At 62.1% G+C, this 18,296-nt stretch overlaps 1 protein-coding gene across 1 annotated transcript; it reads right to left on the minus strand.

Annotated features, from left to right (window-relative positions):
- Positions 1-14,513: 14,513 nt before the first annotated feature.
- Positions 14,514-16,812, minus strand: LOC138817662 (immediate early response gene 2 protein-like). The gene has a single exon (XM_070008186.1). It carries the CDS (start codon positions 15,868-15,870, stop codon positions 15,187-15,189), a length of 684 nt encoding a protein of 227 aa, XP_069864287.1. The 5' UTR covers positions 15,871-16,812; the 3' UTR covers positions 14,514-15,186.
- Between the last annotated feature and the right edge of the window lie 1,484 nt (positions 16,813-18,296).

The following is an 18,296-nucleotide window of genomic DNA, read 5'->3' on the forward strand; positions in this document are numbered from 1 at the left end:
AGGCTCAACACTGTAATCCCAGGCGGCTGAGATCTAAGGAACTCGGTCTGAAGCCAGCCCAGGCAGGAAAGTCCAGGAGACTCTTAATTTCCAGTTAACCAGCAAAAAGCTGGAAGTGGAGCTGTGGCTCTAGTGGTAGAGTGCCAGCTGTGAGTGAAAGAAAGTTGAGAGGCAGCAACGAGGCCCTGAGTTCAAGCCCAGGACCAGCGAAATAAGTAAACACTTAAAAAAAAAAAAAAATCATCCTAGGGGCCCCAAATCCAAAACCAAGGCTTGGGTGCCCCCTGCTGGCACTCCTAAGAATGCAGTATCCTGGGCTTGCAGCTGCCTCCAAGGTGAGAATTAAACAATTCTGGGGGCTCACCCCTGTAATCGCAGCTACTCAGGAGGCTGAGATCTGAGGGTCATGGTTCAAAGCCAGCTCTGGCAGAAAAATCCATGAGACTCATCTCCAGAAAACCAGAAGTGGAGCTGTGGCTCAAAGTGGTAAAGCACAAGCCTTGGGTGAAAAAAAGCTCAGGGACAGGGCCCAGGCCCTGAGTTCAAGCCGCAGGACTGACAGCAACTACAAAGAGCTCCCGACACCTTAACTTTGGGGTTTGCAGCCTGTGGGCCATGAGCATTTCAGTTGGGGTAGAGGCTGGTCACGCACTCCTGTAATACAGGTGCCCAGATTGGTTGAGGAGCTGGGACGGCATGCATGAGTGTCGGGTGGTGACCGTGGCCTCTGCCTTTACCGGGGTGGGGTTCCCTGTGAAGCCCAGCTTCACGCCGAGTTTGCCTCTCACATACAGAGAGAGAGACGACTCAGCCCAGCACCTGCTGGAAGCCAAGACACAAGAGCTCGTGTCCCCGCCGAGCGTCTTCCGAGGGGCAGCCCCAGAAATGGCTGTCACCGCCCACACCCCACCCCAAATCTGCTCTGACAGAGCCATCTGCTACACTGTCGCCCACGTTCCATCCGTCCTTCTGTCCCTGCCACCTGCTCCTGCTCAGCCCTGCATCCCGGCCTCGCTTCCGTCTGCCCATCACCCTGGGGAGCTTCCCCCCGGCTCCAGGGCACCTCCCAGCCCCACCCCGCCCTGCCCTGCCCGCCCCCCTTCTGCACGGAGTCTGGCCAGCTGCGATCCTCAGGCCCCCAGGACCCTGGACTCAGAGGAAATGCTCTGCAGATTACACACAAGCTAGCGCTCACTGGTTCTTTCTTGCTCACAGCTAGCACTCTACCACTTGAACCACACTCCCAGTCCAGCATTTTGCTGGTTAATTGGAAATGGAGCCTTACAGACTTTTCTACCTGAAATGGCTTTGAACCTTGATCCTCAAATCTCAGTCCTCCTAAGTAGTTAGGATGGCAGGCGTGAACTCTTGGCACTTGGCTTGGTTTGGTTTAAAGATGGGACCTTCTTCTCACCCAGGGTGGCCTTGAATGCACAGTCGGCTTCATGCCTCAGCCTCCTGCGCACTGGGATTTTCCAAGTCTTGATTTGGAGGGGGGGAGAGGAGTTGTTTTGTGTGTGTGTTGGTCCTAGGGCTTGAACTCGGGGTTTGGGTGCTTTTAAACATTTGGTTACTGAAGGTTGGCGCTCTACCACTACAGCCACAGCTTTTGGCTTTTTGGTGGTTCATTGGAGTTGAGGCTCATAGATTTTCCTGCCCAAGTTGGCTTCAAACCATGATCCTCAGATCTCAGCCTCCTGAGTAGCTAGGATGACAGGCGTGAGCCACCAGTTCCTGGCTACAGAAAAAGTTCAGGGTGTTTGGACACATGCTCCTAAAAGAGAGAGAAAGTTGCATGATCACCCTGGTGTTCTAAAACGACAAGTAAAAATGAATTTAGGGGCTGGGAAGGTGGCTCAGTGGTAGAGCACTTGCCTTGCATGCATGAGGCCCTGGGTTCAATTCCTCAGTACCACATACACAGAAAAAGCCAGAACTGGCACTGTGGCTCAAGTGGTAGAGCGCTAGCCTTGAGCAAAAAGCAGCTCAGGGACAGTGCCCAGGCCCTGAGTTCAAGCCCCAGGACTGGCAAAAAAAAAAAAAAAGCCAGGCCAGGCGCCGGTGGCTCACGCCTGTCATCCTAGCTACTCAGGAGGCTGAGAGCCAAGGATCACGGTACAAAGCCATCTTGGGCAGCAAAGTCCTCGAGACTTTGATCTCCAAAAAACCACCAGAAAACCGGAGGTGGCGCTATGGCTCAAGTGGTAGAGCGCTCGCCTTGAGCGAAAGAGCTGAGGGACAGCGCCCAGGCCCAGAGTTCAAGCCCCATGACCGGACCCCCCCCCAAAAAAAGACAGGTGCTGGTGGCTCACAAGGCCTGTCATCACAGCTACTCAGGAGGCTGGGAGCTGAGGATTGGTGTTCAAAGCCAGCATAAGCAAGAAAGTCCATGAGACTCTTATTTCCAGTGAACCTACCAGAAAACTGGAAGTGGTGCTGTGGCTCAAAGTGGTAGAGCGCTCGCCTTGTGAGGAGCTGAGCGCCCAGGCCCTCAGTTCAGGCCTCACAACCAACAAAAACAAGCAAAAACCTGAGGCCCTAAGTTCAAGCCCCAGTGCTGGCACACAAAAAATTAATAACAAGGACGGGGGCCTGGCTGACAGGGAAAAGTAAAGCTCTTGCCTAGTGAGCCCAAAGTCCTGAGTTCAAGCTCCAGCACTTAAAATAAAAACAAACCAGACTATTAAATGAAGCATCCCCCAAATAGGCTTTATTCTAGGGGCAGGGTCCCCATGTCCGGCAACCCCAGGGCCCGGAAGGGGACAGGGCTGGGGGAAGGATCTGGCCGCCTGCGTTTGGGTCAAGGAAGTTTCAGGCAGGACGACACTGCCACCTAGTGGTCTGTTCATGACTCACCTGGGTTGAGCGTCAGGGCATCAGTCGTTGGAGAGCAGCTCAGGGTAAGAGGAGGCCTGTGGATGTGAGATGGAGGCTGAGATGGCGAAGCTCCTCCCCGCCCAGGCAGGGCCAGTGCTCTTCCTTTCAGCAAAAGCAGCTTCTAAGTTTGCGCATGCCCGCGTGCACCAGGTCTGGGACTTGAATTCAGGGCCTCTGTGTTCTCACCTAGCTTTCTTGCTCACAGCTGGCGTTCTACCACCTGAGCCGTGCCTCCAGGCTAGCTTTTTGTTCATTATTTGGAGATGGACTCTCTCAGAGTTTTCTGCCCAGGCTGGCCTTGAAACTTGATCCTCAGATCTCAGCCTCCTGAGTAGCTGGGATGACAGGCGTGAGCCCCCAGCACCGGGTGAGGCTTCTTTAGCTCTGCTAGCCATCTTCTCTATAAATCCACCCCTTCCTGCCACATCCCTGCCTGCCAGGGCTCACTGCGGGCATCAACCACCAAACCGCGGCGGACACAACTCAGGGCACGGATTCCATCGCCCCGCTACCCCAAAAGCAAAGCCAAGTTCAAGATGGTTCAAGGGATTAAGTCCGCACTCCCCGGCGCTCGGGGCTGGCGGAAGAGAAGGTGCGTAGGCCTCAAGAAGCCAACCAAGAATTGGGAAACCAAACAGCCGCTGCGCCATTCTTTCGCGTGCCCCTCGGAGGCTCCTGCCCAGCTCTGGGTCTGAGTCCTGGGAGGGGGATCCCCAAAGACGCACAATGGAACCACCAACAGACATCTAAAGACTGCTTTGTCCCCAAACGATAGTGACTGCGTATAAGAAGGTCAGGGGCAGGCTGGGAAGGTGGCTCAGTGGTAGAGCGCTTGCCTTGCATGCATGAGGCTCTGGGTTCGATTCCTCAGTACCACATAAGCAAAAGAAAAAAAGCCGGAAGTGGTGCTGCGACTCAAGTGGTAGAGCGCTAGCCTTGAGCTGAAAAGCTGAGGGACAGCGCTCAGGCCCAGAGTTCAGGCCCTGCGACTGGACCCAAAAACAAAAAAACAAAACAAAAAAAAGGTCAGGGGCAATGGATGTGAGGCAGGCTACGTTTCTCACTCCTGTAATCCCAGCCACTCAGGAGGCCAGGAGGATGGAGTTTCAAAGTGAGCCCAGGGGAATCCATCCCAGAGATTCTTATCTCTAATTCACCAGGAAAAAATAATAATAAAACGCTGAAGGTAGCCGAGCACCAGTGGCTCCCGCCTGTCATCCTAGCTACTCAGGAGGCTGAGATCTGAGGATGGCAGTTCAAAGCCAGCCTGGGAAGGAAAGACTCATCTCCAATAAACCACAAGAAAACCAGACAGTGGCGCTGTGGCTCAAGTGGTAGAGCGCTGCCTTGAGCTGAAGAGCTGAGGGACAGCGCCCAGGCCCAGAGTTCAGGCCCCACAGCTAACAAAAAAGAAAAAGAAAAAGGAAAAAAAAACGCTGAAGGTGGATGGTATGGCGCAAGTAATAGAGCACCAGCCTTGAGCAACAGAAAAAGCAAAGAGACAGCACCTAGGGCCCTGAGTTCAAGCCCTTGGATCAGCTACAATAAGTGACAGCGATTCAGGGGCTGGCTCCACACTTAAGTGGCAGGTGCTTGCAGGTTCCGTGCCCAATGCCCAGGGGCTGGCACTGGGGGGGGGGGACCAGGGCATGCGCAATGAGGACTGAGGGCAGGGCCACCAAAGTACACAACAGAGCTGCAGCCTAAACCCGCGGGGTCAGCGCTGGGGGACGGGGGGGGGCACCAGCACTGGGGGGGCTTGAACTCAGGACCTGGGTGCTGTCCCGGAAGTTTTTCACTCAAAGCTGGCGCTCAGCCACTTGTGGCTTTGTGCTACAACCACCACCACGAAAGGTGTCACGGACTTTTCTGCCCCGGCTGGCTTGGAACCTGATCCTCACATCTCAGCCTCCCGAGTAGCTGGGATGACAGGCGTGAGCCACCGTACCCGGCTTGGAACTAGCTTCTGGGGGTGGGAGGCTGTGCCTGGGGCTCCCAGGGGACATGGCCATCCCCCGAGCCATATTCACCCCATCCTGGGCCTAAATGTCCTCCAAGCCCAGAGCCAACCCCTGCCCCGCTCTCATTGCTGCCATCCCGGGCGGGGCTGAGTGGTTCCATGGATGGGGGGGCAACATTCTCCGTGGAGGCAGGAAAAGGAGGCTGAGGAGCGAAGGATCTGAAATACGGCCTCCAGAAAGGCTAGCGGGGATGGGGGTGCTGGGAGGGCGGGGTGCCCGCATGGGGCCACCCGGCCCCACCTCTGGGCCCTGAGTCAGCCGTGGCCCAGGGCCAGGCTGGGGAGGGTTGGAGGTGGGAAGGCGGGTGGAGCACAGTGGGAGGGAGAAGCCATTGGGCACCCGCCCCTGCCCCCAGGAAAACTCCGGAAGCCCTGCCGGGCCCCATGTCAACATGTGAGACCTGTCCACCACGCCCGCACTTAAACCAGGGCCGGGCAGCTCCCCTGCCCTGGCAGTTGATGGCTTGTGGAAGGTGAAGTCAGGGCCACCCAGCCTCCCCCAGCCTCCCTTAACCCCCCCAGCCTCCCCCAGCCCCCTCCCAGACCCCCAGTCTCCCCCAGCCCCCCAGCCTCCCTTAACCCCCCAGCCTCCCTTAACCCCCCAGCCCCCTCCCAGCCTCCCCCAGCCCCCCAGCCTCCTCCAGCCCCCCCAGTCCCCTCCAGCCTCCCCCAGTCCCCTCAGCCCCCCCAGTCCCCCTAACCCCCCCAGCCTCCCCCAGCCCAATACACCCCAGAGTCTGGCGCCCTTTCTGAGGATCACAAAGAGGATGGAGTCACAGTGGCACTCCATGGCTTGGGGACAGAGATGCCACGGGGAGACAGGGGAGTGGAGGTCGTGGCTCGGTGGGTTCACCTCTGCCAGTGGCCCCGCTTCCACCTCCAGGAGCCCCAACGCAAGATCAGATCAGGGCTGGGAAGGTGGCTCAGTGGCAGAGCGTCTGCCTCGCATGCATGAGGCCCTGGGTTCGATTCCTCAGCACAAGAGCAGAAAAAGCGGGAAGTGGTCAAGTGGCAGAGCGCTAGCCTTGAGCAGAAGAAGCTCATAGCTGGGCGCCGGTAGCTCACACCTGAAATCCCAGCTACTCAGGAGACTGAGATCTGAGGATCAACGTCTGAGCCAGTCAGCATGGGAGACACTGATCTCCAATGAACCAGCAAAAAGCCACACGTGGAGCTGTGGCTCAAGCGGTAGAATGCCAGCCTTGAGTGGAAAAGCTATGGGAAAGTGCCTGGGTCCTGAGTTCAAGTCCCAGGACCAGCGCATGTGCGCGCGCGCGTGCGCACACACACACACACCACCCACAGAGACACACAGTCATGGCGGGCAGCGGGTGCGGCAGCGCCTGAGGCCTGGGTGGGAGGAGGCCGAGGTTCTCAGAGTCCGGTGCCGGTGCCGGGCGTCTCCTGTGCCGGGCGTGTCCGTGGGAAGCTGCTGCTGAGCACCGAGGCGCGGGGCATGAAAGGCGCAGCTGCCCGCCCAGCCTGGCCAGGTAACCAAGCCCAGGCGCGGCATCTTGAGGCTGTGTTGGCAGAAGGTAGCGCAGAGCTGGGAGTGGAGCTGCGGCTCAAGGGGCAGAGCGCCAGCTGGAGAGGGAAACGCTGACTGACAGTGCAGAGGCTGGGGCTCAAGGCCCAGTATCGGCACAAAGGCAGGAAGGCAGGAAGGAAGGAAGGCAGGCAGGAAGGAAGGAGGGAGGGAGGGAGGGAGGGAGGGAGGGAGGAAGGAAGGAGGGAGGGAGGGAGGGAGGGAGGAAGGAGGGAGGGAGGGAGGGAGGGAGGGAGGAAATGCAGCTCAGCAGTCGCTGCGCACAGGCTTTGTGGCGCAGGCTGGTGCTCTACACCTGCCCCGCAGTGCAGTCCCCACCCTCAGCAGCCATGTAGAAGACTGGAAGGATAACTCTTTCTCCTGGACCAGCACAAGACCCCAAAAGCAAAAGGTCCCCGAGTCCCATGCTTCTGTACCCTGAGTCTGAGCCTGTCCCCACCCCCCTGCCCCTAGGGAACTGTAGGCTGCCCCTCCCTTCCTGAGATACCTAGGGAAGTTCATTCTAGAAGAAAGCCACCAGCCAGGCGCCTGTGTCTCCCGCCGTCATCCCAGCTACTCAGGAGGCTGCCAGCTGAGGATCACAGTTCGAAGCCTGCCTGGGCAGGAAAGTCCCTGTGACTCTTGTCCCCAAGTATTCAGCCAGAAGTGGTGCCGTGGCTCAAGTGGTAGAGCGCCAGCCTTGAGCCAGCACACGGGCCCTGAGTTCAGGCCCCAGGGTTGGCACAAACGAGAAAAGAGAAGAAAGAACAAAAGACGGTGGCTTTGAGGGTGGGCAGCCTCACACGGGCTGCCTGCCGGGCTCTGCTGCACCCGAGCTTAGTCTCCCCCGCTGTTTGTCTCTCCGCCTTCAGGGCTAAAGGTCACACCCTCGTGTGTCTGGGGCGTTGGTGGGAGTCTGTTCCAGTTGGGCAGGTTTGCTGGCGCTGGCACCCAGGGCCCAGCGCATGCTGGGTAAGCGCTCATCACCCAGCCGCAGGACCAGCGCCGCGCCAGCCGGGGCCCTGGCTTTCTCTCAGGAAGGAAGGCTCTGGCCACCGACGCCGGCTTCTTCGGCAGGCATTAATTGGCCCCTTGGGAAGTGGGCATCCTACAGGGAACAGATGCAAAGTCACCCCAAGGATGAATCTAAAGAGGAGGCCAGCGAGAGGGAGGAGGGGGTGAAAGGCTGCCAGCCAGGCCAGGAGCCTGGGGGAGGGGCCTGCTTCTGCACCCCTGCTGCAGATCCGGGGTTCCATCCCAGGGAGGAGGAAGGGGGGGAGAGGGAGAGGAGGAGGAAGGAGAGGAGGAGGAGGAAGGAGAGGAGGAGGAGGAAGGAGAGGAGGAGGAGGCTGGTGTAAGCCTAGCAAGCAAGCATGCAAACTTGAGCAAGTTCAAGGGTCAGAGTTCAAAGCCCAGTTTTGCCAACACTTAAAAATTAATCAGAGCTGGGCTGGGAACTTGGCTCCGTGGTAGAGCGCTTGTCTCGCCAGCATGAAGCCCTGGGTTCAATTCCTCAGCACCACATAAGCAGAAAAGGTCCGAAGTGGCGCTGTGGCTCAAGTGGTAGAGCGCTCGCCTTGAGCTGAAGAGCTGAGGGACAGCGCCCAGGCCCAGAGTTCAAGCCCCACGACCTACAAAATAAATAAATACATACATAAATTGGACAAAAAAAAGAGTCCCAGCTACTCAGGAGGCTGAGATCTGAGGATCGGGGTTCAAAGCCAGCCCAGGCAGGAATAGTCCCTGAGACTCTTACCTCCAATTCACCAGCAAAAATCACCAGCAAAAAGCCAGAAGTGGCGGTGTGGCTCAACTGGTAGAGCACTATCCTTGAGCAACAGCGCCCAGGCTCTGAGTTCAAATCCCAGGACAGGCACCAAAGAGAAAAGAGACTGAGGGAGAGAGAGGTGTTCTTGTGGCTGCGGGGAGATGGCCTTGTTTGTCCCTAACCCAAGGCCCCCAGGGTGGCGCCCGCGCCCGAGGGAGCCCCCCAGGAGCTCCAGGAATGCAGCCATTAATTCTCCATGACTCCCGGGCTCTGGGGAGCCAGCCCCCAGGCTTCAAGCCAGCCTCTCTCCTTAGGGGAGCCCCTGACACCCCCAGGCCTGAGCCACCCTGGGGACCGCGTTCTTCTCCTGTCTGAGTCTCCAGCTCCCCAGGGCGGTGGCTCGGGGCGCAGCCACGCGCCGGGGGGGGGGGGGGGGGGGAGGCAGGGCATTTTTTGGGGCCAACACTGGCAGCCCCCTGGGTTCATCTGGGACCCCTGAGTCCCCCCAGCCGGGCCGTCCCCCCTGAAAATCCGAGGGGCGCCAGCCAGGCTTGTGACCAAAGGTGGGCTCCCTGTGGCTCTCTGCCTCCGCCATTCCCCCCCCAGGCGCCCCTCAGCAAATACGCCCCAGGCCTGGCGCTCCCCTCCCCGCAGCAGCACCCCGAAGAAGGGGTTAGCAGGAAGCGCCGGCCCCGGGCCCTCAAAGCTCCAGGCCGCGAGGGGGGGGGGGACGATGGCGCAGGGAGCAGAAACGGGTCAGCCAGGCTCACCGGGGCTTTCTGTGGAAGCTGGGGGGTTCCCTGTGCACCCCATCTGGAAGCCAGAGGGCTTTGATCTCGGGTACGAGGGCCCCTCCCGGTCCGCTCCCTCGGGAGGCCAGCCAGGGCCTGGAGTGTTGCGCGCGCACACACACACACACACGTGCGTACACACACACACACGTGCGCACACACATACACACACGTGCGCATGCACATGCACATACATATACACACGCGTGCGCGCACACACACATGAACGCACACACATACACACACGTGCGCGCACACACGTGCGCGCACACATACACACGCGTGCGCACACATACACACACGTGTGCGCGCGCACACACACGTGCGCACACACGCACACACATGCGCACACACATATGCACATGCACACACGCGCACGCACACATACACACACATGCGCACACACATATGCACATGCACACACGCGCACGCACACATACACACACATGCGCGCGCACATACACACGCGCACACACATATACACACGCGCACACACATATACACGCACACACATGCGCGCGCATATATACACACGCACATACACGCACACATACACATGCGTGCACACACGCACACCGCGCGCGCACACGCACACATGCACGCCCCTGTCCCGCCACGCCCGCGGCCTTTTCTGATGAGCGGGGGGGGGTGGGGGGTGGGGGGGGGGGCTCGGGCGGGTGGTCTGCGGCGGGGGGGGGGGGCTCGGGCGGGTGGTCTGCGGCGGGGGGGGGGGGGGGGGGAGGCCCAGCCCAGCCAGGCCCTGGGAGGCCCCGGCAGCTGGCCGCCAGATGTGCACGGACCAAGGCAATTAATGGGGGCCGGGCTGGTGTGGCGGGCGCGGGGGAGGGGCGCGGGGAGGGGGGCCGGCGGGGGGAGGGCGGGGGTGGGCGGGGAGGGGGGCCGGTGGGGGGAGGACGGGGGTGGGAGGGGGGCTGGGGGAGGGCGGGGGTGGGCGGGGAGGGGGGGCCAGCGGGAGGGGAGGGGGGGACGGGGGAGGGCGGGGGTGGGCGTGGGGCGGGGGGAGGGCGGGGGTGGGCGTGGAGGGGGGCGGGGGGAGGGGGGTCCGGCGGGCGGGGAGGGGGCCTCGGGCCGGACTGCAGCGAGCACCGAGCATTTCTCTCTTCCTCCAGCTTTCTGAAGAGGTTGGGCTGTGACCTGGGACAGGCTGACGTTACTCCTCAGGCTGGGACTGCAGGCGTGTGTGTGTGTGCGTGTGCGTGTGTGTGCGTGTGTGTGTGTGCGTGTGTGTGTGTGTGCGTGTGTGTGTGCGTGTCTGTGTGCGTGTGCGTGTGTGTGTGCGTGTCTGTGCGTGCGTGTGCGTGGTTCCGTGGAGGGGAGAGTCGCAGGGCCTTCCTGCCTGGGCTGGCTTCGAGCCCAGTCCTGGGAGCTCCGCAGTGCCGGCGCGCGGCCTGGAGAGCAGGCAGTGTGTTCCCCCTCCCTCTCCCCCTCCCCCTGCCCTTCGGTCCCGGGGATCGAACCCAGGGCCTCAGGCTTGCTGGGCAGCTGCTCTATCCCTTGAGTCCAAGCGGGACACCCCGGGGCGCGGCTCCACGCAGGTGTGGGGAGAGGGGCGTGGCCCTGGCTTCATTTGCATGCCCCGCCCCGGCCGTGATTGACACGGGAGGCTCCGCCCCGCGCGTTGCCTAGTTACTCCCGGCGCCCCGCCCCTGGCACACACCGCCCCAGCGGCCAGCGGGGTTCAAGTCCGGCTGCGCCAGGCCGGGGCCCCGTGTGGTTCCGCCGCGGGCCCGTGGAACTGGGTGAACCGGTCGGGCTGGTCCCCACGGGTGGCCCGGCCCGGCCCTTGGGTTCCGCCCCGCTGGTTAAGGGGAGGGGAGGAGACCTGAGAATCGGGTCAGGGCTGTCCCCGATCCCGGGCCTCCGAGCCCAGAGCGCAGAGGAGGGGACAGCCGGGAAACCCGGGTGAAACAGCGGAGCAGGGCCCGAGCGGCGGCTCCCGCCTGTCACCCCTGCTGCTCACTCAGCAGGCTGCCATCTGAGGGTCCAGGTTCGAATCAGGCCAGGGCAGGAAAGTCCACCAGACTCCTTTCCAACTAACCGGCCAAAGGCCAGACATGGAGATGAAGCTTCTGAGCACCCACTTCTGAGAACAATAAAAATGAAACAGCCAAGTGAGAGCAGAACTGGAGGCCCTGAGTTCAAACCCCAGGTCTGACACACACACAAAAGAAAGAGAGGTGTTGGAAGTATGGCTCAGGTGGTCGAGGACCAGCCAACGAGCGAAAGCGTCAGACAGGAGTCCAGATCCTGATCTCATCCAAAAGAAAGGAAAAACAGCAGTTGTGAGAGATGTGTGTGTGTGTGTGTGTGTGTGTGTGTGTGTGTGTGTGTGCGCGTAGCAAATGCAAAGTCCCTGTGATTAGGAAGCATAGATGTTAAAAGTAGGTCAGTGGAGCCAGAGAGCTGGATCTGGCAGGTGTAGATAAGACAGGACTGTCTACACAGAAGTGTGTGTGTGCACACGGGCGCTGTGGTTGAAACGCAAGGACTCTACCCTCTTCCATCCAATTGTATTTAACTGGTTTAATAAATTACCTAGAATCTCACTTGGCTTTCTGCTCAAGCCTGGCACTCACTTGAGCTATAGCTCCACTAGTGGCTGGCTTTTTTCTTTTTTGGCTTGTTAGTTGGAGATCAGAATCTCAAGGACTCTCCTGCCCAGACTGACTTGGAATCACAATCCTCAAATCTCAGCCTCCTGATTCACTGGGTTTATAGGCATGCAATACCATGCTTGAAAATGCCTGCAACCTCACACCGACTACAAAGCATGGTGAACCTTGCTTTGTTATTCTCTAAGTAGGATGAGTGATTACCCAGTAGATGAAGTCAAAGATAAATAATTAGATGAGTGTGGTTGTTTCACAGATAAGACCAAAATCCTGACCCTGAATCGCTGGATGTTTGGGGAGAATGTATTTTAAGGGCTGAAGTGAAGCCATTCTATTAAATGAGAATAAATTAAGCATTCAGGGACTGGGTGCCACTGGGGTATAGAACTTGCATCTCAACCCAGGCAGGTCTGGTGTTCGATCTCCAGCACCACAAATAATAAGTGATTGTGAAAGACTTTGGCTTGGGGTAGAATTATATGAATGCAAATTCAGGCACCAAATCTCTCTCTCTCTCTCTCTCTCTCACTCACACACACACACCTTTCAGCAGTGGGGGATTGGAGGAAGGGATATTTGATGAGGTAACCAAAGAAAGCTTTCTCCAAGGGGTGACTCTTCTAAGTATGTGCCAGTAACTGGGGCTTGAACTCAGGGCCTTGTGCTCTTCCTTAGCTTTTGGCCGATTAGTTTCATACTTTTCTCCCCAGATTGGCTTTGAATCACGATCCTCAGCTCTCAGCCTCCTGAGTAGCAGGGATTATAGGCATGCATGAGCCATCAACACCTGACCTAGCAGGTGACATTTCACTCAAGCCCCCAAGGGAGAAAAGACTTACAGGGAAGAGGACTGGGAGCCTTAGAAGCAGCAAGTGCAAAGGCCCTGGGGCTGGAAAACACTTGTGGAATTCTCCCAGCAGAGTGGCCCCGGTGTGGGGTGTGGAAGGGATACACAGGGGAACTGGGAAAGACAAAAGGGTGTAATTTTGTGCTTTATGAGCTCGGTGAAGCTGACTGCCTGGCCTGGGGAGGGAAATGGCAGGGTGGGAGCCACCAGCTTCTTCAATCTGGCAGCTGAGACACAGCCCGAGGGGCCAGGAGATGGGGGAAAAAAACAGCATGGGGTTAGCAGTTAAGTGGACTGCTTGATTACTTTTCCTTTACATGACTTACCTCCAGTCTCTCCCTCACCCCCCCCAACCAGCTTGACCATTATTATTATTACCCTTCTTTCCCGTGCTGTGCTGAGGATGGAGCCCAGAGCCTGCAGGTGCTCTGCGACCCAACCACATCCCTGGCCCTCAACCCTTTCCAGGAACCAGAGACAAGAACAATTTTACTGTCCCCAAACTGCAGCCCCGAGAGGTAAAACCAGAGAAGGGGTGCATTCATGCTCCCTGTGCGGCTCAGGGGCGGGGCTGTCCCATGGTGTGAGCGGGTGCCAGTCCTGTGGCTTGAAGTCTATGAAACTCTGGTGAGCCAGCCAAACACTCCACGTGGAGCTGTGATTCTAGTGGTGCAGTGCCCGTGTGGAGGGGGGAAAGCTAAGGGAGAGCAGAAGGCCCAGGTGCCTGGTGACTTTGTGTTCTAGGCTAGTGTTCTACCACTTGAACCACAACCCCACTTTGGCTTTTTGTTTTGGCCAGTGGTAGGGCTTGAACTCAGGACCCACACGCTGCCCCTGAACTCTTCCTGATCAAGACTCAGCTCTACCACTTTGAGCCACAGCAGCTCTTCTGGTTTTCTGGTGGTGATAATCTCATGAACTTCGCAGCCCAGGCCGACCTCGCACCAGGCCTCAGAGCTCAGCCTCCCGAGTAGCTGGGATCCACCGGGCGCGCGGCCTCCTCTGGATTGTTTGGGGGTTAACTGGACATAAGACTCCTACACTTTCCTGCCTAGGCTGGTGTCGAACCGTGGCCTTCGGGTCTCAGCCTTCCGAGGAGCTGGGATGACAGGGCTGTGTGGAGATGGGGCGCCCCCGCCAGGGCCGAGGTGGGGGTGTCTGGTGGACATCCCCGTGGCCGGGGCAGCCCATTTCTTGGCTGAGCCTAAAATGAAGCTGATGTCCTGGGTTTGCCCAGACAGCGACTGGCCTGGTGGAGACTGGGGGAGGGGGGGCGTCCCGCGGGGTACAGGGCGCCTGGGGCGGGTGGCGATGGGGGGGCTGGTCCGGCCGCACGGCGGCGGGCGCCCCCCTTCCTCCTCCCCGCGGGCGGCTGGGCCCAGCGGCCTCCCGCGGAAGGAAGGGCCCGCGGTTCCTGTGACAGGATGCGGGAGGGGCCCAGACCCCCCCCCCGCCCCTGGGGTGATCGTGGGTCGGTCTCTCGGTGTCTGGCGCCGAGCTCCCCCGCCCCCACCGTCTCCCGGGGAGGGGCTCGGAGGTCTGGGGCAGGTCTGGGGCGGGGCCCCCCTGGCTTCCCACGTGCTCCGAGGTCAGGTCCCCGCGGGGTCGCGGCCGTCGGGAGGCGGGGCGGCGCCTCGGCGGCTCCCGCACCTGCGCCTCCTTTGTCCTCGGGAGCGCGCGCCCCGCCCCGCGGCGTCGCCCCCGGCCAACCCGAGCCTGCGGGCAGGGCGGGGCTGGGTCCGCCCAGACCCACTTCACAGACGGAGAAACCGAGGCTGCGAAGTCGCCTCCCACCCCGAGCCGCCGTGCGCTCAGCCCCGGTCCCGAGTTCAAGTTGAGAGGGTCCCCAATTCGGACAGGGACGACCCCCTGCCCCCGAAGTGGGGAGCGAGGACGGCGCCACCCACGCGGCCTGGGTGGGGCCGGTCGGACCGGTTGGGGGGGTCCCCGCGAGTCACCCCACCCCTCCGCGCCGGGGAAGCCAGGCAGACAACGGACGTGTTTCATCCAAACCGCTTTTATTTTCCCGGCCGATCGCCAGGCCCGCGGGAGTTCGCACCGGTCGCCCCCCCCCCCCGCGTCGGCCGGTCCCGCCCCGCCCCTCCCCCGCTCCTTCCGGGCTCGGGGCGGGTCACGCGGGGGCCGGCCTCGCCCCGCCTCCCGCCGCAGCGGGGGAGGAAGGAGAACGCGATCCGCGGGCGGCCGGGTCCCCCGCGGGCTCCCGGGGCGCAGCGCTGAGCCCCGGCGGCCGCCCGCGGGGGCGAGGTGGCCAGTCACTTCCCGGTCCCCCGGGGCGGGGCCCCGCGACGCCACGGCGACCGCGGGCTCCAGCTGAACGCCACGGGAGCGGGGCCCGCGGCGGGCTCGGCCCCGGGCCGCCACCAACAGTAACGAAGTCCGGTCCTGAGCAGACAGAAGGACGCGGCCCCCGGCAGCACGGGGGGGGGGCGAGGCCCGCGCCCCGGTCCCTGAACACAGCACCTGTGGGCGGCGCCGCCGCGCTCGGCGGAAGGCGCCCGCGCCCCCGGCTCCTCGGGCGACGAGGCTCCCCCGGGGCCGAGTCCCTCCGGCGGGGCGCGATTGCTCGCCCGCCCGGGCGGCGGCTCCTCTCCACGGCTCCCGGCGGCGTCCCCGCATCGGGAGGCCTCGCGCCCCCGGCGCTGCGCGCTCGGGTCGCCCGACGGCTGGGCGCGCGCTCTGGGCTCCGGCAGCGGCGCCCCGATCCTCAGAAGGCCACGACGGCGCGCACCAGCACGTTGAGCATGCTGTCCGCCGGGCGGCAGGCCGGCGGGGCCTCGCACGCGGGCGGCGCCGTCGGCGAGGCGGCGGGGCCGCAGTTCAGGAGGCCGGAGAAGCGCCTCTGGAGGACGCGCGCCAGGTTGGGGAAGGCGCCCTCCGCGTGGGCCGGCGGGGGCTGCCGACGATCGGGGACCTGGGCCGCCGCCGCCTCCTTCCCCTCCTCCTCCCCGCTGTCCAGACGCGCCTTCTTGCTGGGGACCAGCCCGGCGTCCCCGCAGTCGCTCAAGCTGCTGCTTCGCCTCTTGCGGCTGACTCTGGCGGGGCGCGGGTCACCGCGGACCGGGGTCTCCGCGGCTCGGGGCGCCTCTTCCTGCGTGTCCATGGGCTCCGGAGAGGGCGGCTCGCCGTCGGGGGGCGCAGCTTCCGCCGGGGCTTCGGCTTCCCGCGGCGACGGGTGCAGGCGAGGGTCCGGGGAGCCGGCGGGATTCGGGCAGAGCTCGGGCTCCGGCGCGTCCACCTTGGCCGAGAGGTAGAGCTCCCGCGCGCTGCGCATGACCAGCGACAGCTGCAGGCTGCGGTGCAGGCGCAGGCCGCCGCGCTGCAGCCGCGAGTGGTACATCTTCCACACCGACAGGGTCATGATGCGCTGCGCCTCCTTCTGCACTTCCATGGCTGACGGGCCGTCGAGAACTCCGCGAGACGAGCCAGGGATCCCAGGTAAGCGGACAACACCACTCCACAGCCAGCCACGCAGCGACGCACGCGACCAGGCGGCTCCAGACGCTCTGCCCCGGCGCCGGCCACCGGAGCCCTTTTATACCCACCATGACGTCACGGGGACGCCACGCCCAATCAGAGGGCCGCATCCGGGCTTTCCACGGCGTCGTGGCCAATTACTCCTTAAAGCGACAGGGTGGTATTTACCCTCCGAGAGCGGGAGGGGGTCCACGCGGACGCGGAGCTGCGCGCGGAATGAGCCCGGCGCACACCGCGCCTGGAGCTCTCGGGTGGAGGCTGGTTCTGAAAAGAGCCACCGAGGCCCCCGTCCTGGGGCCCAGGGGAGCGGGTGGGGGCTCAGGGGCCACCCAGGTGTGGAGGTCGCCTGGGGAGGCGCCTGTGTGTGGCCGGCGGGAAGTCTCCAGAAAGCACCCGGGAAAGCCCCGACTTCTAGGCCGTGTCAGTCCCCCTGTGGGTGGCAGCTGCGAGGATCGCAGCCGTCTAAGGAAGGTCTTCCGGCTTCGGGAGTGCTTGCCACGTTTACCGTGCACGTACGACGGGCCAGATCCCGTCGAACTTCTGCTTTTTGTCCACCTGTCTCCCGTCCGCTCCGCGGGGAGTCCGTCGTGTCTGCTGCTTGTTATTTTTTGTTTTTTCCTTTTTCAGTAGGAAAATCGACGCGATCGTTCCAACATTTGGCAAGCAGAAGAACGAGCTGCTGGGGGGGGGGGGCGAGGACCCCCGAGCTCTTCGGTCTCCACGAGCCGCCGGCCCAGGCCGTTCTTCCTGGTTTGGCCATGGTTAAGGGTTAGGCGCCAGGCTCTGGCTGGCTCGGCGGGCAGCGGATATCCGCAGACCCGGGAGCACATCCAGCACAGCCATTCCCCGCCCTCCCCCCGCCTCGCCCCCACCCCAGCTGCCCCAAGCATGCTCTTCCGCCCCGTCCCCCCAGCTCCCCCCCGACCTTCGCCAGCGCACCCAGAGACGACACCGTCCGGGCTACAGCGCGCAGCCGCCCCCCCCCGACGGCGGACAGCCCCGCGCTCCGCCTCCGCCCCGGGGAGGGGGCCGGAGTTGGTGTTGGAGCTGGAAACCGATCCTCCAGGTCCCACCTTCGGCCTGGAGCTCCCCAGCATTCCGCTCCCAGAACAACTTAATTCCAGTGGCGGGGGCAGGAGGGGGGCCAGGGAATGCAACTTTGTTCCAAACGGCTCCATCGCTTTGTGGTGCGAGCGCTTTAAGGGATCCCCCCTCCCCCCACCCCGGCGCGTAGAACCTTCCCGCCAAGGCAGCCCGCGGACTTCCAGGGCTAAATTTGGAAGTAGTGACGCAGGGCGGGCCGCGGAGCTGCTTCCGGCTGCCCAAATAAGGACAGGGGCCGGGATCGCCATAGAGGGTGGTGCGAGCTTCCGGGGGCGGAGCCTCGGTCTCCGGACACGCCCCGCCTTCCCCGCCCCCCGGGCTTCCCAGGCCGGCTGGAGTCCGGGGCTTCCGGGCCTAAGTCCAGGGATCTGGGTAGGGAAAAGACGCCGGCGTCCCCCCCTCCCCCCCCCCCCCGGCTACGACCCGCGGGGGCGACACCCCCCAACCCCTTCAGCCATTCTGGAGACTTAGTGGCATCCCCGGCCCAAAGCAATCTATAGGAACCCACACAGCGATTGACACAAAAGTTGTCAAGACTCCCCAAGACATGCCCTCCGACCCCCGGCTGGGATACCGGGCACCCCACTTTCGTCCACCCCCACAGAAGTACTTTCCCGGAGGTTCCATGCCGGGAGACTATCATACTGCAGGTGACCCTCCCCGGACGGAGCGCACGCGCACGCGCACGCGCAGGGGACTCTCCCGGAGGCCACCTCCGAGCTCCCCCACATCTCCACCCACGAACCTCGGGCTGGAACCCCGATTCTGTGTAAGTAACGTTAATTCGAGTCTACAGAACTCCCCTGCACAGTGAGCCTCGCAGGCAACCCCGGGATCCCCGCTGTCCTCACGGCACAGTATCCCGTTTACAGGAAAAGTGAGCAGAGCCCAGCAGAAGCCCCTTCCAGGAGATGGGGCGCCCAGCTCCTCCGTAGGCCGCCACCCTCGGGGGACCCTTGGCTGGAACGATCTCATAAGGACGGGACACCGGTGGCCAGCTCGGGGCTCAGGGATTCAGTGAACCTCTGATCAGCCCCTTCCTCAGCTCTCACACTTATTTACAGGATCCGTAGTCATATACGTTGCCCCCGAAGGGAACTTGGAGGTTGTGCGTCTTCAGTAATGGGGGAGGACGCTGAAAATCCTAGCTCTCTTTCTGACGGAACTTACACTCTGGCCCGTGGCGAAAGCTACCCGGAGGAGGGGCGCGGTGCGCACACCGGAAGTCACTCTTGC

Source organism: Dipodomys merriami, unplaced genomic scaffold (genome assembly GCF_024711535.1).
Source record: "Dipodomys merriami isolate MVZ:Mamm:240054 unplaced genomic scaffold, mDipMer1.0.p SCAF_70, whole genome shotgun sequence".
Lineage (NCBI taxonomy): Eukaryota > Metazoa > Chordata > Mammalia > Rodentia > Heteromyidae > Dipodomys > Dipodomys merriami.